At 46.9% G+C, this 16166-nt stretch overlaps 1 protein-coding gene across 6 annotated transcripts in view; it reads right to left on the reverse strand.

Annotated features, from left to right (window-relative positions):
• The window catches only part of LOC109884151 (aryl hydrocarbon receptor nuclear translocator 2-like), a 96196-nt gene that overhangs the window by 27575 nt on the left and 52455 nt on the right, over nt 1-16166 (reverse strand). For all 6 annotated transcript variants that reach the window (XM_031821368.1, XM_031821366.1, XM_031821364.1 and 3 more), the window contains one exon: nt 14011-14162. In XM_031821368.1, the coding sequence (XP_031677228.1) occupies nt 14011-14162 (152 nt within the window). The remainder of the gene's footprint in view (nt 1-14010; nt 14163-16166) is intronic.

The raw sequence follows: 16166 nt of genomic DNA on the forward strand, positions 1-16166 counted from the left end.
GGCATCCTAACGGCTGTAGAACAAACCAGCAAGATACCACACCTGGCATCCTAACGGCTGTAGAACAAATCAGCAAGATACCACACCTGGCATCCTAACGGCTGTAGAACAAATCAGCAAGATACCACACCTGGCATCCTAACGGCTGTAGAACAAATCAGAACATTGACCGACTGGAAAAACTAAGGGTCCTTTGTGAATGTACTATTAAATACAGACTACAAGCTGGTCTGTCCATCTGTGCTGAATGACTATAGGGGGCAACAGACTCCTCTCCTCTCCATCCCTTTCTGTCTTTATCATTCCCTTGTTTTCTCTCTGTCCCTTGTTTTCTCTGTCCCTACTCACAGCTGTCCAGGCTCTGCCTCTTAACAAGGAGCAGATTCTAACTGTGTCTTCTATACACTGTGAAACAACATATTCTAACTGTGTCTTCTATACACTGTGAAACAACAGATTCTAACTGTGTCTTCTATACACTGTGAAACAACATATTCTAACTGTGTCTTCTATACACTGTGAAACAACATATTCTAACTGTGTCTTCTATACACTGTGAAACAACATATTCTAACTGTGTCTTCTATACACTGTGAAACAACAGATTCTAACTGTGTCTTCTATACACTGGGAAACAACAGATTCTAACTGTCTTCTATACACTGTGAAACAACATATTCTTCTAACTGTGTCTTCTATACACTGTGAAACAACAGATTCTAACTGTCTTCTATACACTGTGAAACAACAGATTCTAACTGTGTCTTCTATACACTGTGAAACAACAGATTCTAACTGTGTCTTCTATACACTGTGAAACAACAGATTCTAACTGTCTTCTATACACTGTGAAACAACAGATTCTAACTGTGTCTTCTATACACTGTGAAACAACAGATTCTAACTGTCTTCTATACACTGTGAAACAACAGATTCTAACTGTGTCTTCTATACACTGTGAAACAACAGATTCTAACTGTGTCTTCTATACACTGTGAAACAACAGATTCTAACTGTGTCTTCTATACACTGTGAAACAACAGATTCTAACTGTCTTCTATACACTGTGAAACAACAGATTCTAACTGTGTCTTCTATACACTGTGAAACAACAGATTCTAACTGTGTCTTCTATACACTGTGAAACAACAGATTCTAACTGTGTCTTCTATACACTGTGAAACAACAGATTCTAACTGTGTCTTCTATACACTGTGAAACAACAGATTCTAACTGTCTTCTATACACTGTGAAACAACAGATTCTAACTGTGTCTTCTATACACTGTGAAACAACAGATTCTAACTGTCTTCTATACACTGTGAAACAACAGATTCTAATTCAGTACTCTCAAAAACAAGCCTTTTGGGATGTAATGAATAACATGAGCTGTGTTCCAAATGGCACCCTTTTCCCTCATAGCTTCCTATGGGCCCTGGTCAATAGTAGTGCATTCTTAGGGTACCAGCTGGGATACATCCATTGTTGCAGAGTCAGTGTATTCTGAATGCCTAAACGAAAAGAGCAACACCTGTATGCAAACAAATATTCCCAATAGTCAATGTGGCGGCAATAAGATGTTTCAAGAGCTGTTTTTAAACTCAAAACCATTTCCAGACAGAATGTCTCCTGTCAGCTCTTATGCATCATTAGTAAGCTGGCAACAGAATGTCTGTATTTCTCTCTCTCTCTCTCTCTCTCACTCACCACACACACACGCACACGCACACACACACACACACACACACACACACACACACACACACACACACATAAACTTTACACACACACACACTTGTGCCTTGAATCCATTTGTCGCTGGCAAATTGCACCACAGCATCTAATTCAGGCCCTTAATTTCAGAAGCCTCGGAGTGATTTCCTGCTAAGTTGTTTTCTGGAGCATCCAACCCTGACATTTCCTATTTACCCAGAGAGAATCAAACTGTTTTTCTTCTCCTGCCATGAGAAGTATACAGCTCTCTCTCTCTGAGGAGACGTGATGAGGAGGAGGAGGCCACTTTAGACTACAGAGGACCAGTTGGGTTTGAGTCCACAGACAGAAAGAGTTTAGGAAATTGACAGCTCATCTCTGTTTGTCTCTTTTAGCTTTCTCTCTCTAAGTACATCACAACAGTCCTCCTTTCTTGTCTCAAATAAATGACTGAATATCTAAGAGAAAGAATGAGAAAGAGAAACTACTTCCTCCTTTCCTGCCTCAAATCAATTCCTGAATGTCAAAGAGAGAGAGGTGGAAACACTTGTGTTAACAACATGCAAGCGTCCCCTAGCAGTGTACATAGACTGGTGCTGTTCTGAACTTAGTGGCCCTGGCCGTCACAGCCTATAAGAGCCTAGTGTCTGACAACAGACCTAATGTGAGTAACTAGAATACATGATGGCCAGAGCGCCCGTGTGTGTATGCCTGTGTGTGTGTCCAGATCAAAAACACCTGTCACTAGGAATAAAGAGCTTCCACTGAGGAAAACAAACTACTTCAAAACCCCATTATATCAAGTGTTGCTTAGTGTCCTCTCAAAGAGACACTTGCAGTGAATATTCTCTCTCTCTCTCTCTCCCAGAAGAGAGGGGAGTAGAGGAGAATAGGAGGTAGAGATGTAGGGAGGGAGGAGGGGTGAGCACACAGAGGGTCACCTGGACTAAGATGGATAACACTTGGCCAGGAAAACTCCAGAGGATATTTCAACTTCTGAAGAATGTGCAAAAATACGTCCAGCCAAGCCGGCTCCAAGTTTCCAGCACAGTTACACACTCTCCTGTTGAACCACCTCTACAGCACAGTTACACACTCTCCTGTTGAACCACCTCTACAGCACAGTTACACACTCTCCTGTTGAACCACCTCTACAGCACAGTTACACTCTCCTGTTGAACCACCTCTACAGCACAGTTACACACTCTCCTGTTGAACCACCTCTACAGCACAGTTACACACTCTCCTGTTGAACCACCTCTACAGCACAGTTACACACTCTCCTGTTGAACCACCTCTACAGCACAGTTACACACTCTCCTGTTGAACCACCTCTACAGCACTCTGCATCACACGGTCGGGAAGAAACATTATGAAAATGGAACCGGTTATTTATTTATTTCACATCAGGGCCAGAGGTTCAGAGTGTGTCTGATGTGTGTGTTTGTAAGTGTGTGTGCTCTTGTACGTGCGTGTGTGTATGCTTGAAAGTGTGTAAGTGTGTGTGTGTGCACTTGTACATGCGCACTTGTACGTGCGTGTGTGTAAGTGTGTGTGTGTGTGTGATGCAGATGAGTGGCTAAGGTTTATAATGTGTTGTGGTTCTGCTCTGATGCCCCTGGGTAAACTCCAGCGGTGTTACAACAGTGGATAGGGAATGGCTTCATTGGTGACTTGGCTGCTATGGTGTGTGTGTGTGTGTGTGTGTTCTCTGCCCACACATTCAGAGCTGGCCTAATAGTGGAGTTCTGAGGGAAGCAGCCAGGTCACGCAGCAGTGGCTGATGGGATGTAGCAAGGGTGCAAGCGGGCAGCCTGAGGCTTGTAGCCATGGTAACAATACCAATGCACACACGCACACACAAAAGCCCTCTACGGATGACTTCCTAAAGAGAAACAGTCCCAGAAACAGGAACAGAAGTGGAGGCTAGCCTCTAACATCTCAGCTTATGGTTCCTACCAAGAGCCAGCCAACATGACTAATTATTACAGATGGCTCTGTTTGGCTTGATCAACAACTGAGGCACACTGAGACGGGGCAGTGTGTGAGGTGTGGGTCTGTCATGGCTCCAAAGTCATCTCCTTCTGCACTCCTGCAGGCTAAAGGACAGTCAGGAAGCCTGTTGGAACATAGACCACACTACCATGAAGCTGCTACAACACTGTTGGAGCTGTTAGAATACACTCTCCATTACAATGCTGCCATTCCCTTTAATCCAGATACACTGTATGACCACCAGTATGTGGACACCTGCTTGTTGAACATCTCATTCCCTTTAATCCAGATACACTGTATGACCACCAGTATGTGGACACCTGCTTGTTGAACATCTCATTCCCTTTAATCCAGATACACTGTATGACCACCAGTATGTGGACACCTGCTTGTTGAACATCTCATTCCCTTTAATCCAGATACACTGTATGACCACCAGTATGTGGACACCTGCTCGTTGAACATCTCATTCCAGAATCATGGGCTTTAGTATGGAGTTGGTCCCTCCTTTGCTGCTATAACAGCCTCCACTCTTCTGGGAAGGCTTTCCACTAGATGTTGGAACATTGCTGCTATAACAGCCTCCACTCTTCTGGGAAGGCTTTCCACCAGATGTGGGAACATTGCCGCTATAACAGCCTCCACCCTTCTGGGAAGGCTTTCCGCTAGATGTTGGTACATTGCTGCTATAACAGCCTCCACTCTTCTGGGAAGGCTTTCCGCTAGATGTTGGTACATTGCTGCTATAACAGCCTCCACTCTTCTGGGAAGGCTTTCCACTAGATGTTGGAACATTGCTGCTATAACAGCCTCCACTCTTCTGGGAAGGCTTTCCACTAGATGTTGGAACATTGCTGCTATAACAGCCTCCACTCTTCTGGGAAGGCTTTCCACTAGATGTTGGAACATTGCTGCTATAACAGCCTCCACTCTTCTGGGAAGGCTTTCCACTAGATGCTGGAACATTGCTGCGGGGACTTTCTTCCATTCAGCCACAAGAGCGTTAGTGAGGTCGTGCACAGATGTTGGGAGATTAGGCCTGGCTTGCAGTCAGCATTCCTATTCAGCCTAATGGTTTTCAATGGGGTTGAGGTTAGGGCTCTGTGCAGGCCAGTCAAGTTCTTCCACACCAATCTCGACAAACCATTTCTATATGGACCTGGCTTTATGCATGGGGGTATTGTCATGCTGAAACAGCAAAGGGCCTTCCCCAAACTGTTGCCACAAAGTTGGAAGCACAGAATTGTCTAGAATGTCATTGTATGCTGTAGTGTTAATATTTTCCTTCACTGCAACTAAGGGGCCCGAACCATGAAAAACAGGCACTATGCATTCTCCTGGCATCTGCCAAACCCAGAATTGTCCGTTGGACTGCCAGATGGTGAAGGGTGATTCATCACTCCAGAAAACGTGTTTCCACTGCTCCAGAGTCCAATGGCGGTGAGCTTTACACCACTCCAGCTGACGCTTGGCATTGTGCATGGTGATCTCAAATCAAATCAAATCAAATCAAATCTTAGGCTTGAGTGGGGCTGCTCGCCATAGAAACCCATCTCATGAAGCTCCTCACGAACAGTTCTTATGCTGACGTTTCTTCCAGAGGCAGTTTGGAACTCGGTAGTGAGTGTTGCCACCGAGGACAGACCATTTAGCATGGGCAGAAATTGTACAAACTGACTGCTTGGAAAGGTGGCATCCTATGACAGTGCCACATTGAAAGTCACTGAGCTCTTCAGTACAGGCCATTATACTGACAATGTTTGTCTGTGGAGATTGCATGGCTGTGTGTTCGATTATACACCTGTCAGCAACGGGTGTGGCTGAAATAGCCTAATCTACTAATTTGAAGGGGTATGCATATACTGTTGTATGCATATTGTAGGTGCAGATTCACCATGCATGGTATGGTATTGTCATTGTCCAAGGCCCACAGTGTGTACTGCAGCCAGCTCTGAAATAACAGGGCTTTCTCCACTGGCTTCCCCCACAACTACATCTTATTTGATTTATTCGGTCCAGTAGTAGTCGCTACCACAGTAGTGACATACTCGCACTCTGTGTGTGTGTGTGGTTATATATGGGCTGTAAACATAGATATATGCCCAGCTAGTTCTCCAGAAATGATTGATTGTGTAACCTATCGTTGGTGAAGAGATATCCTATATGAGAGGGGGTATAACCCAGGAGAGTAAAGACATTGTCCAGATCCCTATATTCTTTCCCTAATATATGAAGTGTGCACGCATTCACTCCCCCCTCAAGAATGTTAAAGCATTGAGCTACGTCCCAAATGGCATCCTACTCCCTACATAGTGCAGTGGTTTTGACCAGGGCCCATAGGAAAGAAATATGGCAGTCGCTCGACATCAATCAAACACTCTTAAATCTTGGAGGGGAAGTGAACGAGGGCACACCAGAGATGACTGAGAAGAAACAGAGTGGTGTCTCTCACGGACAATACATTTACTACAGAGTAACACTCAGTTACACCAACAACCAGACGGTCTGTCTCATAACCCTGTGTGTGTGTGTATGTGTGTCGCTGGGTGAGACTGGCTCAGGTACCCCAGTGGTCAGATGCTGAGCTTCACAACTGTTGTAGAGGGTTGATGAATGAGATGAGATATTTTATGCAGCCTATAAATCTACCAACCCAGTCTGTAGTCAGCCAGGTTTCCACTGCCCCGGCTCTCACCTCAGCTAGAGAGAACACTCCCACACAACGGAGCACACACAGGGACACACACACACAGGGACACACACACACAGACACACACACACAGACACAGGGACACACACACAGGGATACACACACACACACACACACACAGGGATACACACACACACACACACACACACACACACACACACACACACACACACATAAACTTTACACACACACACACTTGTGCCTTGAATCCATTTGTCGCTGGCAAATTGCACCACAGCATCTAATTCAGGCCCTTAATTTCAGAAGCCTCGGAGTGATTTCCTGCTAAGTTGTTTTCTGGAGCATCCAACCCTGACATTTCCTATTTACCCAGAGAGAATCAAACTGTTTTTCTTCTCCTGCCATGAGAAGTATACAGCTCTCTCTCTCTGAGGAGACGTGATGAGGAGGAGGAGGCCACTTTAGACTACAGAGGACCAGTTGGGTTTGAGTCCACAGACAGAAAGAGTTTAGGAAATTGACAGCTCATCTCTGTTTGTCTCTTTTAGCTTTCTCTCTCTAAGTACATCACAACAGTCCTCCTTTCTTGTCTCAAATAAATGACTGAATATCTAAGAGAAAGAATGAGAAAGAGAAACTACTTCCTCCTTTCCTGCCTCAAATCAATTCCTGAATGTCAAAGAGAGAGAGGTGGAAACACTTGTGTTAACAACATGCAAGCGTCCCCTAGCAGTGTACATAGACTGGTGCTGTTCTGAACTTAGTGGCCCTGGCCGTCACAGCCTATAAGAGCCTAGTGTCTGACAACAGACCTAATGTGAGTAACTAGAATACATGATGGCCAGAGCGCCCGTGTGTGTATGCCTGTGTGTGTGTCCAGATCAAAAACACCTGTCACTAGGAATAAAGAGCTTCCACTGAGGAAAACAAACTACTTCAAAACCCCATTATATCAAGTGTTGCTTAGTGTCCTCTCAAAGAGACACTTGCAGTGAATATTCTCTCTCTCTCTCTCTCCCAGAAGAGAGGGGAGTAGAGGAGAATAGGAGGTAGAGATGTAGGGAGGGAGGAGGGGTGAGCACACAGAGGGTCACCTGGACTAAGATGGATAACACTTGGCCAGGAAAACTCCAGAGGATATTTCAACTTCTGAAGAATGTGCAAAAATACGTCCAGCCAAGCCGGCTCCAAGTTTCCAGCACAGTTACACACTCTCCTGTTGAACCACCTCTACAGCACAGTTACACACTCTCCTGTTGAACCACCTCTACAGCACAGTTACACACTCTCCTGTTGAACCACCTCTACAGCACAGTTACACTCTCCTGTTGAACCACCTCTACAGCACAGTTACACACTCTCCTGTTGAACCACCTCTACAGCACAGTTACACACTCTCCTGTTGAACCACCTCTACAGCACAGTTACACACTCTCCTGTTGAACCACCTCTACAGCACAGTTACACACTCTCCTGTTGAACCACCTCTACAGCACTCTGCATCACACGGTCGGGAAGAAACATTATGAAAATGGAACCGGTTATTTATTTATTTCACATCAGGGCCAGAGGTTCAGAGTGTGTCTGATGTGTGTGTTTGTAAGTGTGTGTGCTCTTGTACGTGCGTGTGTGTATGCTTGAAAGTGTGTAAGTGTGTGTGTGTGCACTTGTACATGCGCACTTGTACGTGCGTGTGTGTAAGTGTGTGTGTGTGTGTGATGCAGATGAGTGGCTAAGGTTTATAATGTGTTGTGGTTCTGCTCTGATGCCCCTGGGTAAACTCCAGCGGTGTTACAACAGTGGATAGGGAATGGCTTCATTGGTGACTTGGCTGCTATGGTGTGTGTGTGTGTGTGTGTGTTCTCTGCCCACACATTCAGAGCTGGCCTAATAGTGGAGTTCTGAGGGAAGCAGCCAGGTCACGCAGCAGTGGCTGATGGGATGTAGCAAGGGTGCAAGCGGGCAGCCTGAGGCTTGTAGCCATGGTAACAATACCAATGCACACACGCACACACAAAAGCCCTCTACGGATGACTTCCTAAAGAGAAACAGTCCCAGAAACAGGAACAGAAGTGGAGGCTAGCCTCTAACATCTCAGCTTATGGTTCCTACCAAGAGCCAGCCAACATGACTAATTATTACAGATGGCTCTGTTTGGCTTGATCAACAACTGAGGCACACTGAGACGGGGCAGTGTGTGAGGTGTGGGTCTGTCATGGCTCCAAAGTCATCTCCTTCTGCACTCCTGCAGGCTAAAGGACAGTCAGGAAGCCTGTTGGAACATAGACCACACTACCATGAAGCTGCTACAACACTGTTGGAGCTGTTAGAATACACTCTCCATTACAATGCTGCCATTCCCTTTAATCCAGATACACTGTATGACCACCAGTATGTGGACACCTGCTTGTTGAACATCTCATTCCCTTTAATCCAGATACACTGTATGACCACCAGTATGTGGACACCTGCTTGTTGAACATCTCATTCCCTTTAATCCAGATACACTGTATGACCACCAGTATGTGGACACCTGCTTGTTGAACATCTCATTCCCTTTAATCCAGATACACTGTATGACCACCAGTATGTGGACACCTGCTCGTTGAACATCTCATTCCAGAATCATGGGCTTTAGTATGGAGTTGGTCCCTCCTTTGCTGCTATAACAGCCTCCACTCTTCTGGGAAGGCTTTCCACTAGATGTTGGAACATTGCTGCTATAACAGCCTCCACTCTTCTGGGAAGGCTTTCCACCAGATGTGGGAACATTGCCGCTATAACAGCCTCCACCCTTCTGGGAAGGCTTTCCGCTAGATGTTGGTACATTGCTGCTATAACAGCCTCCACTCTTCTGGGAAGGCTTTCCGCTAGATGTTGGTACATTGCTGCTATAACAGCCTCCACTCTTCTGGGAAGGCTTTCCACTAGATGTTGGAACATTGCTGCTATAACAGCCTCCACTCTTCTGGGAAGGCTTTCCACTAGATGTTGGAACATTGCTGCTATAACAGCCTCCACTCTTCTGGGAAGGCTTTCCACTAGATGTTGGAACATTGCTGCTATAACAGCCTCCACTCTTCTGGGAAGGCTTTCCACTAGATGCTGGAACATTGCTGCGGGGACTTTCTTCCATTCAGCCACAAGAGCGTTAGTGAGGTCGTGCACAGATGTTGGGAGATTAGGCCTGGCTTGCAGTCAGCATTCCTATTCAGCCTAATGGTTTTCAATGGGGTTGAGGTTAGGGCTCTGTGCAGGCCAGTCAAGTTCTTCCACACCAATCTCGACAAACCATTTCTATATGGACCTGGCTTTATGCATGGGGGTATTGTCATGCTGAAACAGCAAAGGGCCTTCCCCAAACTGTTGCCACAAAGTTGGAAGCACAGAATTGTCTAGAATGTCATTGTATGCTGTAGTGTTAATATTTTCCTTCACTGCAACTAAGGGGCCCGAACCATGAAAAACAGGCACTATGCATTCTCCTGGCATCTGCCAAACCCAGAATTGTCCGTTGGACTGCCAGATGGTGAAGGGTGATTCATCACTCCAGAAAACGTGTTTCGACTGCTCCAGAGTCCAATGGCGGTGAGCTTTACACCACTCCAGCTGACGCTTGGCATTGTGCATGGTGATCTCAAATCAAATCAAATCAAATCTTAGGCTTGAGTGGGGCTGCTCGCCATAGAAACCCATCTCATGAAGCTCCTCACGAACAGTTCTTATGCTGACGTTTCTTCCAGAGGCAGTTTGGAACTCGGTAGTGAGTGTTGCCACCGAGGACAGACCATTTAGCATGGGCAGAAATTGTACAAACTGACTGCTTGGAAAGGTGGCATCCTATGACAGTGCCACATTGAAAGTCACTGAGCTCTTCAGTACAGGCCATTATACTGACAATGTTTGTCTGTGGAGATTGCATGGCTGTGTGTTCGATTATACACCTGTCAGCAACGGGTGTGGCTGAAATAGCCTAATCTACTAATTTGAAGGGGTATGCATATACTGTTGTATGCATATTGTAGGTGCAGATTCACCATGCATGGTATGGTATTGTCATTGTCCAAGGCCCACAGTGTGTACTGCAGCCAGCTCTGAAATAACAGGGCTTTCTCCACTGGCTTCCCCCACAACTACATCTTATTTGATTTATTCGGTCCAGTAGTAGTCGCTACCACAGTAGTGACATACTCGCACTCTGTGTGTGTGTGTGGTTATATATGGGCTGTAAACATAGATATATGCCCAGCTAGTTCTCCAGAAATGATTGATTGTGTAACCTATCGTTGGTGAAGAGATATCCTATATGAGAGGGGGTATAACCCAGGAGAGTAAAGACATTGTCCAGATCCCTATATTCTTTCCCTAATATATGAAGTGTGCACGCATTCACTCCCCCCTCAAGAATGTTAAAGCATTGAGCTACGTCCCAAATGGCATCCTACTCCCTACATAGTGCAGTGGTTTTGACCAGGGCCCATAGGAAAGAAATATGGCAGTCGCTCGACATCAATCAAACACTCTTAAATCTTGGAGGGGAAGTGAACGAGGGCACACCAGAGATGACTGAGAAGAAACAGAGTGGTGTCTCTCACGGACAATACATTTACTACAGAGTAACACTCAGTTACACCAACAACCAGACGGTCTGTCTCATAACCCTGTGTGTGTGTGTATGTGTGTCGCTGGGTGAGACTGGCTCAGGTACCCCAGTGGTCAGATGCTGAGCTTCACAACTGTTGTAGAGGGTTGATGAATGAGATGAGATATTTTATGCAGCCTATAAATCTACCAACCCAGTCTGTAGTCAGCCAGGTTTCCACTGCCCCGGCTCTCACCTCAGCTAGAGAGAACACTCCCACACAACGGAGCACACACAGGGACACACACACACAGGGACACACACACACAGACACACACACACAGACACAGGGACACACACACAGGGATACACACACACACACACACACACAGGGATACACACACACACACACACACACACACACACACACACACACACACAGGAATGTTTACTCCGTGAATCTGATCTCCAGAAACATTATGTTACTACCTTCCTTAAGTCATTATAATATCTGAGGAAATTGAGAAAATGATGTTTCAGAGCATGTTTCCACACAGACACACACACACAAACGGGTGGAGGAGAGAGCAGAACAATCACAATCTAGCAATCTAAAACAAACGGAATAACAGAACTCTTCAAGTGTTTCCCCAGTTCTCTGGAGTGTGAGTGGGATGTTAGTGTTGGAAGCATCAGGATCAAGTTTAAAGTCAATGTTGATGGTCCTGGGGTATGAGGGTTGCACCCATTCTCCGATTCTTCAACCACTAAAAGGCCTTTCCTTTTCCTCTCTGGCCTCTATCTAGGCACAGTGACAAAATCAACAGTGCCGCTACTGCCCCCTACTGACCAGGACCCGGTAGTGCATGTGAAAAAACGTGCAGGTAAGCAGTCACGCGCACTGAACACGTGTACATAAACACAAACACACTCAGGCGTGCACATACACACAAAAACATGCACACGCATCCACCAACTCACACGTGCACAAACACACATACACTCTACAATACAGTATCTGCAAGAGGGGATAACTGGGCCTGCTACAGCCAGAGGGGATAACTGGGCCTGCTACAGTCAGAGAGGATAACTGGGCCTGCTACAGCCAGAGGGGATAACTGGGCCTGCTACAGCCAGAGGGGATAACTGGGCCTGCTACAGCCAGAGGGGATAACTGGGCCTGCTACAGCCAGAGGGGATAACTGGGCCTGCTACAGCTAGAGGGGATAACTGGGCCTGCTACAGCTAGAGGGGATAACTGGGCCTGCTACAGCTAGAGGGGATAACTGGGCCTGCTACAGCTAGAGGGGATAACTGGGCCTGCTACAGCCAGAGGGGATAACTGGGCCTGCTACAGCCAGAGGGGATAACTGGGCCTGCACCAGCCAGAGGGGATAACTGGGCCTGCACCAGCCAGAGGGGATAACTGGGCCTGCACCAGCTAGAGGGGATAACTGGGCCTGCACCAGCTAGAGGGGATAACTGTGCCTGCACCAGCTAGAGGGGATAACTGGGCCTGCTACAGCCAGAGGGGATAACTGGGCCTGCACCAGCCAGAGGGGATAACTGGGCCTGCACCAGCCAGAGGGGATAACTGGGCCTGCACCAGCCAGAGGGGATAACTGGGCCTGCACCAGCCAGAGGGGATAACTGGGCCTGCACCAGCCAGAGGGGATAACTGGGCCTGCACCAGCCAGAGGGGATAACTGGGCCTGCACCAGCCAGAGGGGATAACTGGGCCTGCACCAGCCAGAGGGGATAACTGGGCCTGCACCAGCCAGAGGGGATAACTGGGCCTGCACCAGCTAGAGGGGATAACTGGGCCTGCTACAGCTAGAGGGGATAACTGGGCCTGCTACAGCCAGAGGGGATATGATAACTGGGCCTGCTACAGCCAGAGGGGATATTCTAACTGGTCACTCTAGTCCTTCTAGGCTGATGGCTAAAGGCTGTGGCTAAAGACATTGGTATGCACATCATTGTGGACCAGAAGAAAACTCTGAAGGCTTTTAAGACTGGAGGCCTGGTCACAGCACAAATTCAATGGGGACATTATGTATTGAGCGTCTCAGAGTAGGAGTGCTGACTTAGGATCAGTTTAACCTTTTAGATCACAACGAATAAAAACACATGGATAGAGGAATCTGATCCTAGATCAGTACTCCCAGTTCTGGCTATATCCTCCATTGTAGCCCAGAGTCCAACCAACAGGTTTGTGGAACCTGAGGGACCAAAACAAACACAACCTGGAACCTGTCTTCCTACAAAACACACTGTTTAGAGAACGGAAAATGGGCCAAGTTCCACACACACACATACTTTCCTTAAATGTTTAATTTAACACCTTATTAACATGGCGTGAATCAATAAAACACTGTTAATATTATCCTCCATACTGAACCTTTAACAGCTGGTAGTAAAACACACTGCTACCATTCCAACGCCATGTACTGTCAATATTATGACTGACTGACTGGCTGACTGGGGCAGCAGACCTGTATGCTGGCACACTGGTGTTAATAGTCTGTCAGTGTGTCCCGGTGGCACGAGCACTGTGTGTGCATGTGTGTGTGTGTGCATGTGTGTGTGTGACTGTGTGTTCACAACCAGAGCAATGAGTGAAGTGTCCGTGGTGTGTGTAGGGTCAATCCAGTCCAGACATGCAGAGAGAACAACACTCAAAGATGTTAAAAAGCAGCCAGGAGTTTCACAGTATTTCTATTGATGATTTCCTTTGGACATAGAAACACATTCTAAAGAAGACATCTTTCCAACTCATCATGACGCTTTGATCATTTGAAATCAGCTGTGTAGCGCTTTGGCAAAAAAAACTCAAAAGTGCACCCAGGACCGAGTTTGGGAAACCCTGGTCTAGAACATTCCGCTGGTCCATTTCTGTCCCAGGACGTGAAACATGTGTCAAGAAATTTACACACACGTGTATGTTTATTACTCAGTGTCTATCTCTGTGTGAGTGTGTGCGCGTCGGTCTGTGTGTGCGCGTCGGTCCGTGTGTGCGCGTCGGTTCCGTGTGTGTGTGTCCACCTACTTGACGTTGGTGTTGGTACAGATGATGTACTCGATCTCATCGGAGTAGGGGTTCTGGAAGGTGAAGGAGCTGGTGCGGATTAACATCCACTCTCTGTTCTTCATACGAAACCTGTACATTACAGACAACACCTGGCCTTTCAACTTTACCACCTGGAGAGAGAGGGAAGGAGAGAGGGAAGGAGAGAGGGAAGGAGAGAGGGAGGACAACGGTTACATAAGACACATCACAGACAATCTGACCACCTAGAATGGAGGGAAGGGGAACCTTGCGTGTGTGTTTGTGGAGGGGTCAACACATACTGCAGAGACGGAGAGAAACAGAGAAGAGAGAGAAATGTTCTTACAAAGAAGAAAAAGGAGTCATTTGAGGCAGGACGGAGTTGGGAGAACTCAACAGAAAGGGCTGATTCATTTCTTATTGGTCAGCTTTAATCCATCAGCGTCAAACTGACGTCTTCCTGGAGAGTTTCTCCATCCTGGGTGTGGAGCGTGGAAATCAGGTGGACTTCAGAAGATTTTAGGTTTTCGGTTCCACCCAGTCTAATCTCCCCACCAATACCTCTCCTACCATACCAGTCTAATCTCCCCACCAATATCTCTCCTACTATACCAGTCTAATCTCCCCACCCATACCTCTCCTACCATACCAGTCTAATCTCCCCACCAATACCTCTCCTACCATACCAGTCTAATCTCCCCACCCATACCTCTCCTACCATACCAGTCTAATCTCCCCACCAATACCTCTCCTACCATACCAGTCTAATCTCCCCACCCATACCTCTCCTACCATACCAGTCTAATCTCCCCACCCATACCTCTCCTACCATACCAGTCTAATCTCCCCACCCATACCTCTCCTACCATACCAGTCTAATCTCCCCACCAATATCTCTCCTACCATACCAGAGTCTAATCTCCCCACCAATACCTCTCCTACCATACCAGTCTAATCTCCCCACCAATATCTCTCCTACTATACCAGTCTAATCTCCCCACCCATACCTCTCCTACCATACCAGTCTAATCTCCCCACCCATACCTCTCCTACCATACCAGTCTAATCTCCCCACCAATACCTCTCCTACTATACCAGTCTAATCTCCCCAACCATACCTCTCCTACCATACCAGTCTAATCTCCCCACCCATACCTCTCCTACCATACCAGTCTAATCTCCCCACCCATACCTCTCCTACCATACCAGTCTAATCTCCCCACCCATACCTCTCCTACCATACCAGTCTAATCTCCCCACCCATACCTCTCCTACTATACCAGTCTAATCTCCCCACCAATACCTCTCCTACCATACCAGTCTAATCTCCCCACCAATACCTCTCCTACCATACCAGTCTAATCTCCCCAACCATACCTCTCCTACCATACCAGTCTAATCTCCCCACCCATACCTCTCCTACCATACCAGTCTAATCTCCCCACCCATACCTCTCCTACCATACCAGTCTAATCTCCCCACCCATACCTCTCCTACCATACCAGTCTAATCTCCCCACCCATACCTCTCCTACCATACCAGTCTAATCTCCCCACCCATACCGCTCCTACCATACCAGTCTAATCTCCCCACCCATACCTCTCCTACCATACCAGTCTAATCTCCCCATCCATACCTCTCCTACCATACCAGTCTAATCTCCCCACCCATACCTCTCCTACCATACCAGTCTAATCTCCCCACCCATACCTCTCCTACCATACCAGTCTAATCTCCCCACCAATACCTCTCCTACCATACCAGTCTAATCTCCCCACCCATACCTCTCCTACCATACCAGTCTAATCTCCCCACCCATACCTCTCCTACCATACCAGTCTAATCTCCCCACCCATACCTCTCCTACCATACCAGTCTAATCTCCCCACCCATACCTCTCCTACCATACCAGTCTAATCTCCCCACCCATACCTCTCCTACCATACCATTCTGAACAAACACACACCCCTACCTGTCTCTCTCTGATATTCCCTCCATAAGCATACCAGTGAACCTCACCTGTCAATCTGTCTAATGGATGTGCTGCTTTGCATCTAAATGCAAAATGTCTTTCAGTTAGGGGATCTGAAATGGCCATTCATAATGAAAGCTCTGTGGACAATCTCAGAGACAAGGACGAGTGGTGTTCCTTTCAC

The sequence above is a fragment of the Oncorhynchus kisutch genome, unplaced genomic scaffold, assembly GCF_002021735.2.
Source record: "Oncorhynchus kisutch isolate 150728-3 unplaced genomic scaffold, Okis_V2 scaffold3967, whole genome shotgun sequence".
In the NCBI taxonomy this organism is placed as follows: domain Eukaryota; kingdom Metazoa; phylum Chordata; class Actinopteri; order Salmoniformes; family Salmonidae; genus Oncorhynchus; species Oncorhynchus kisutch.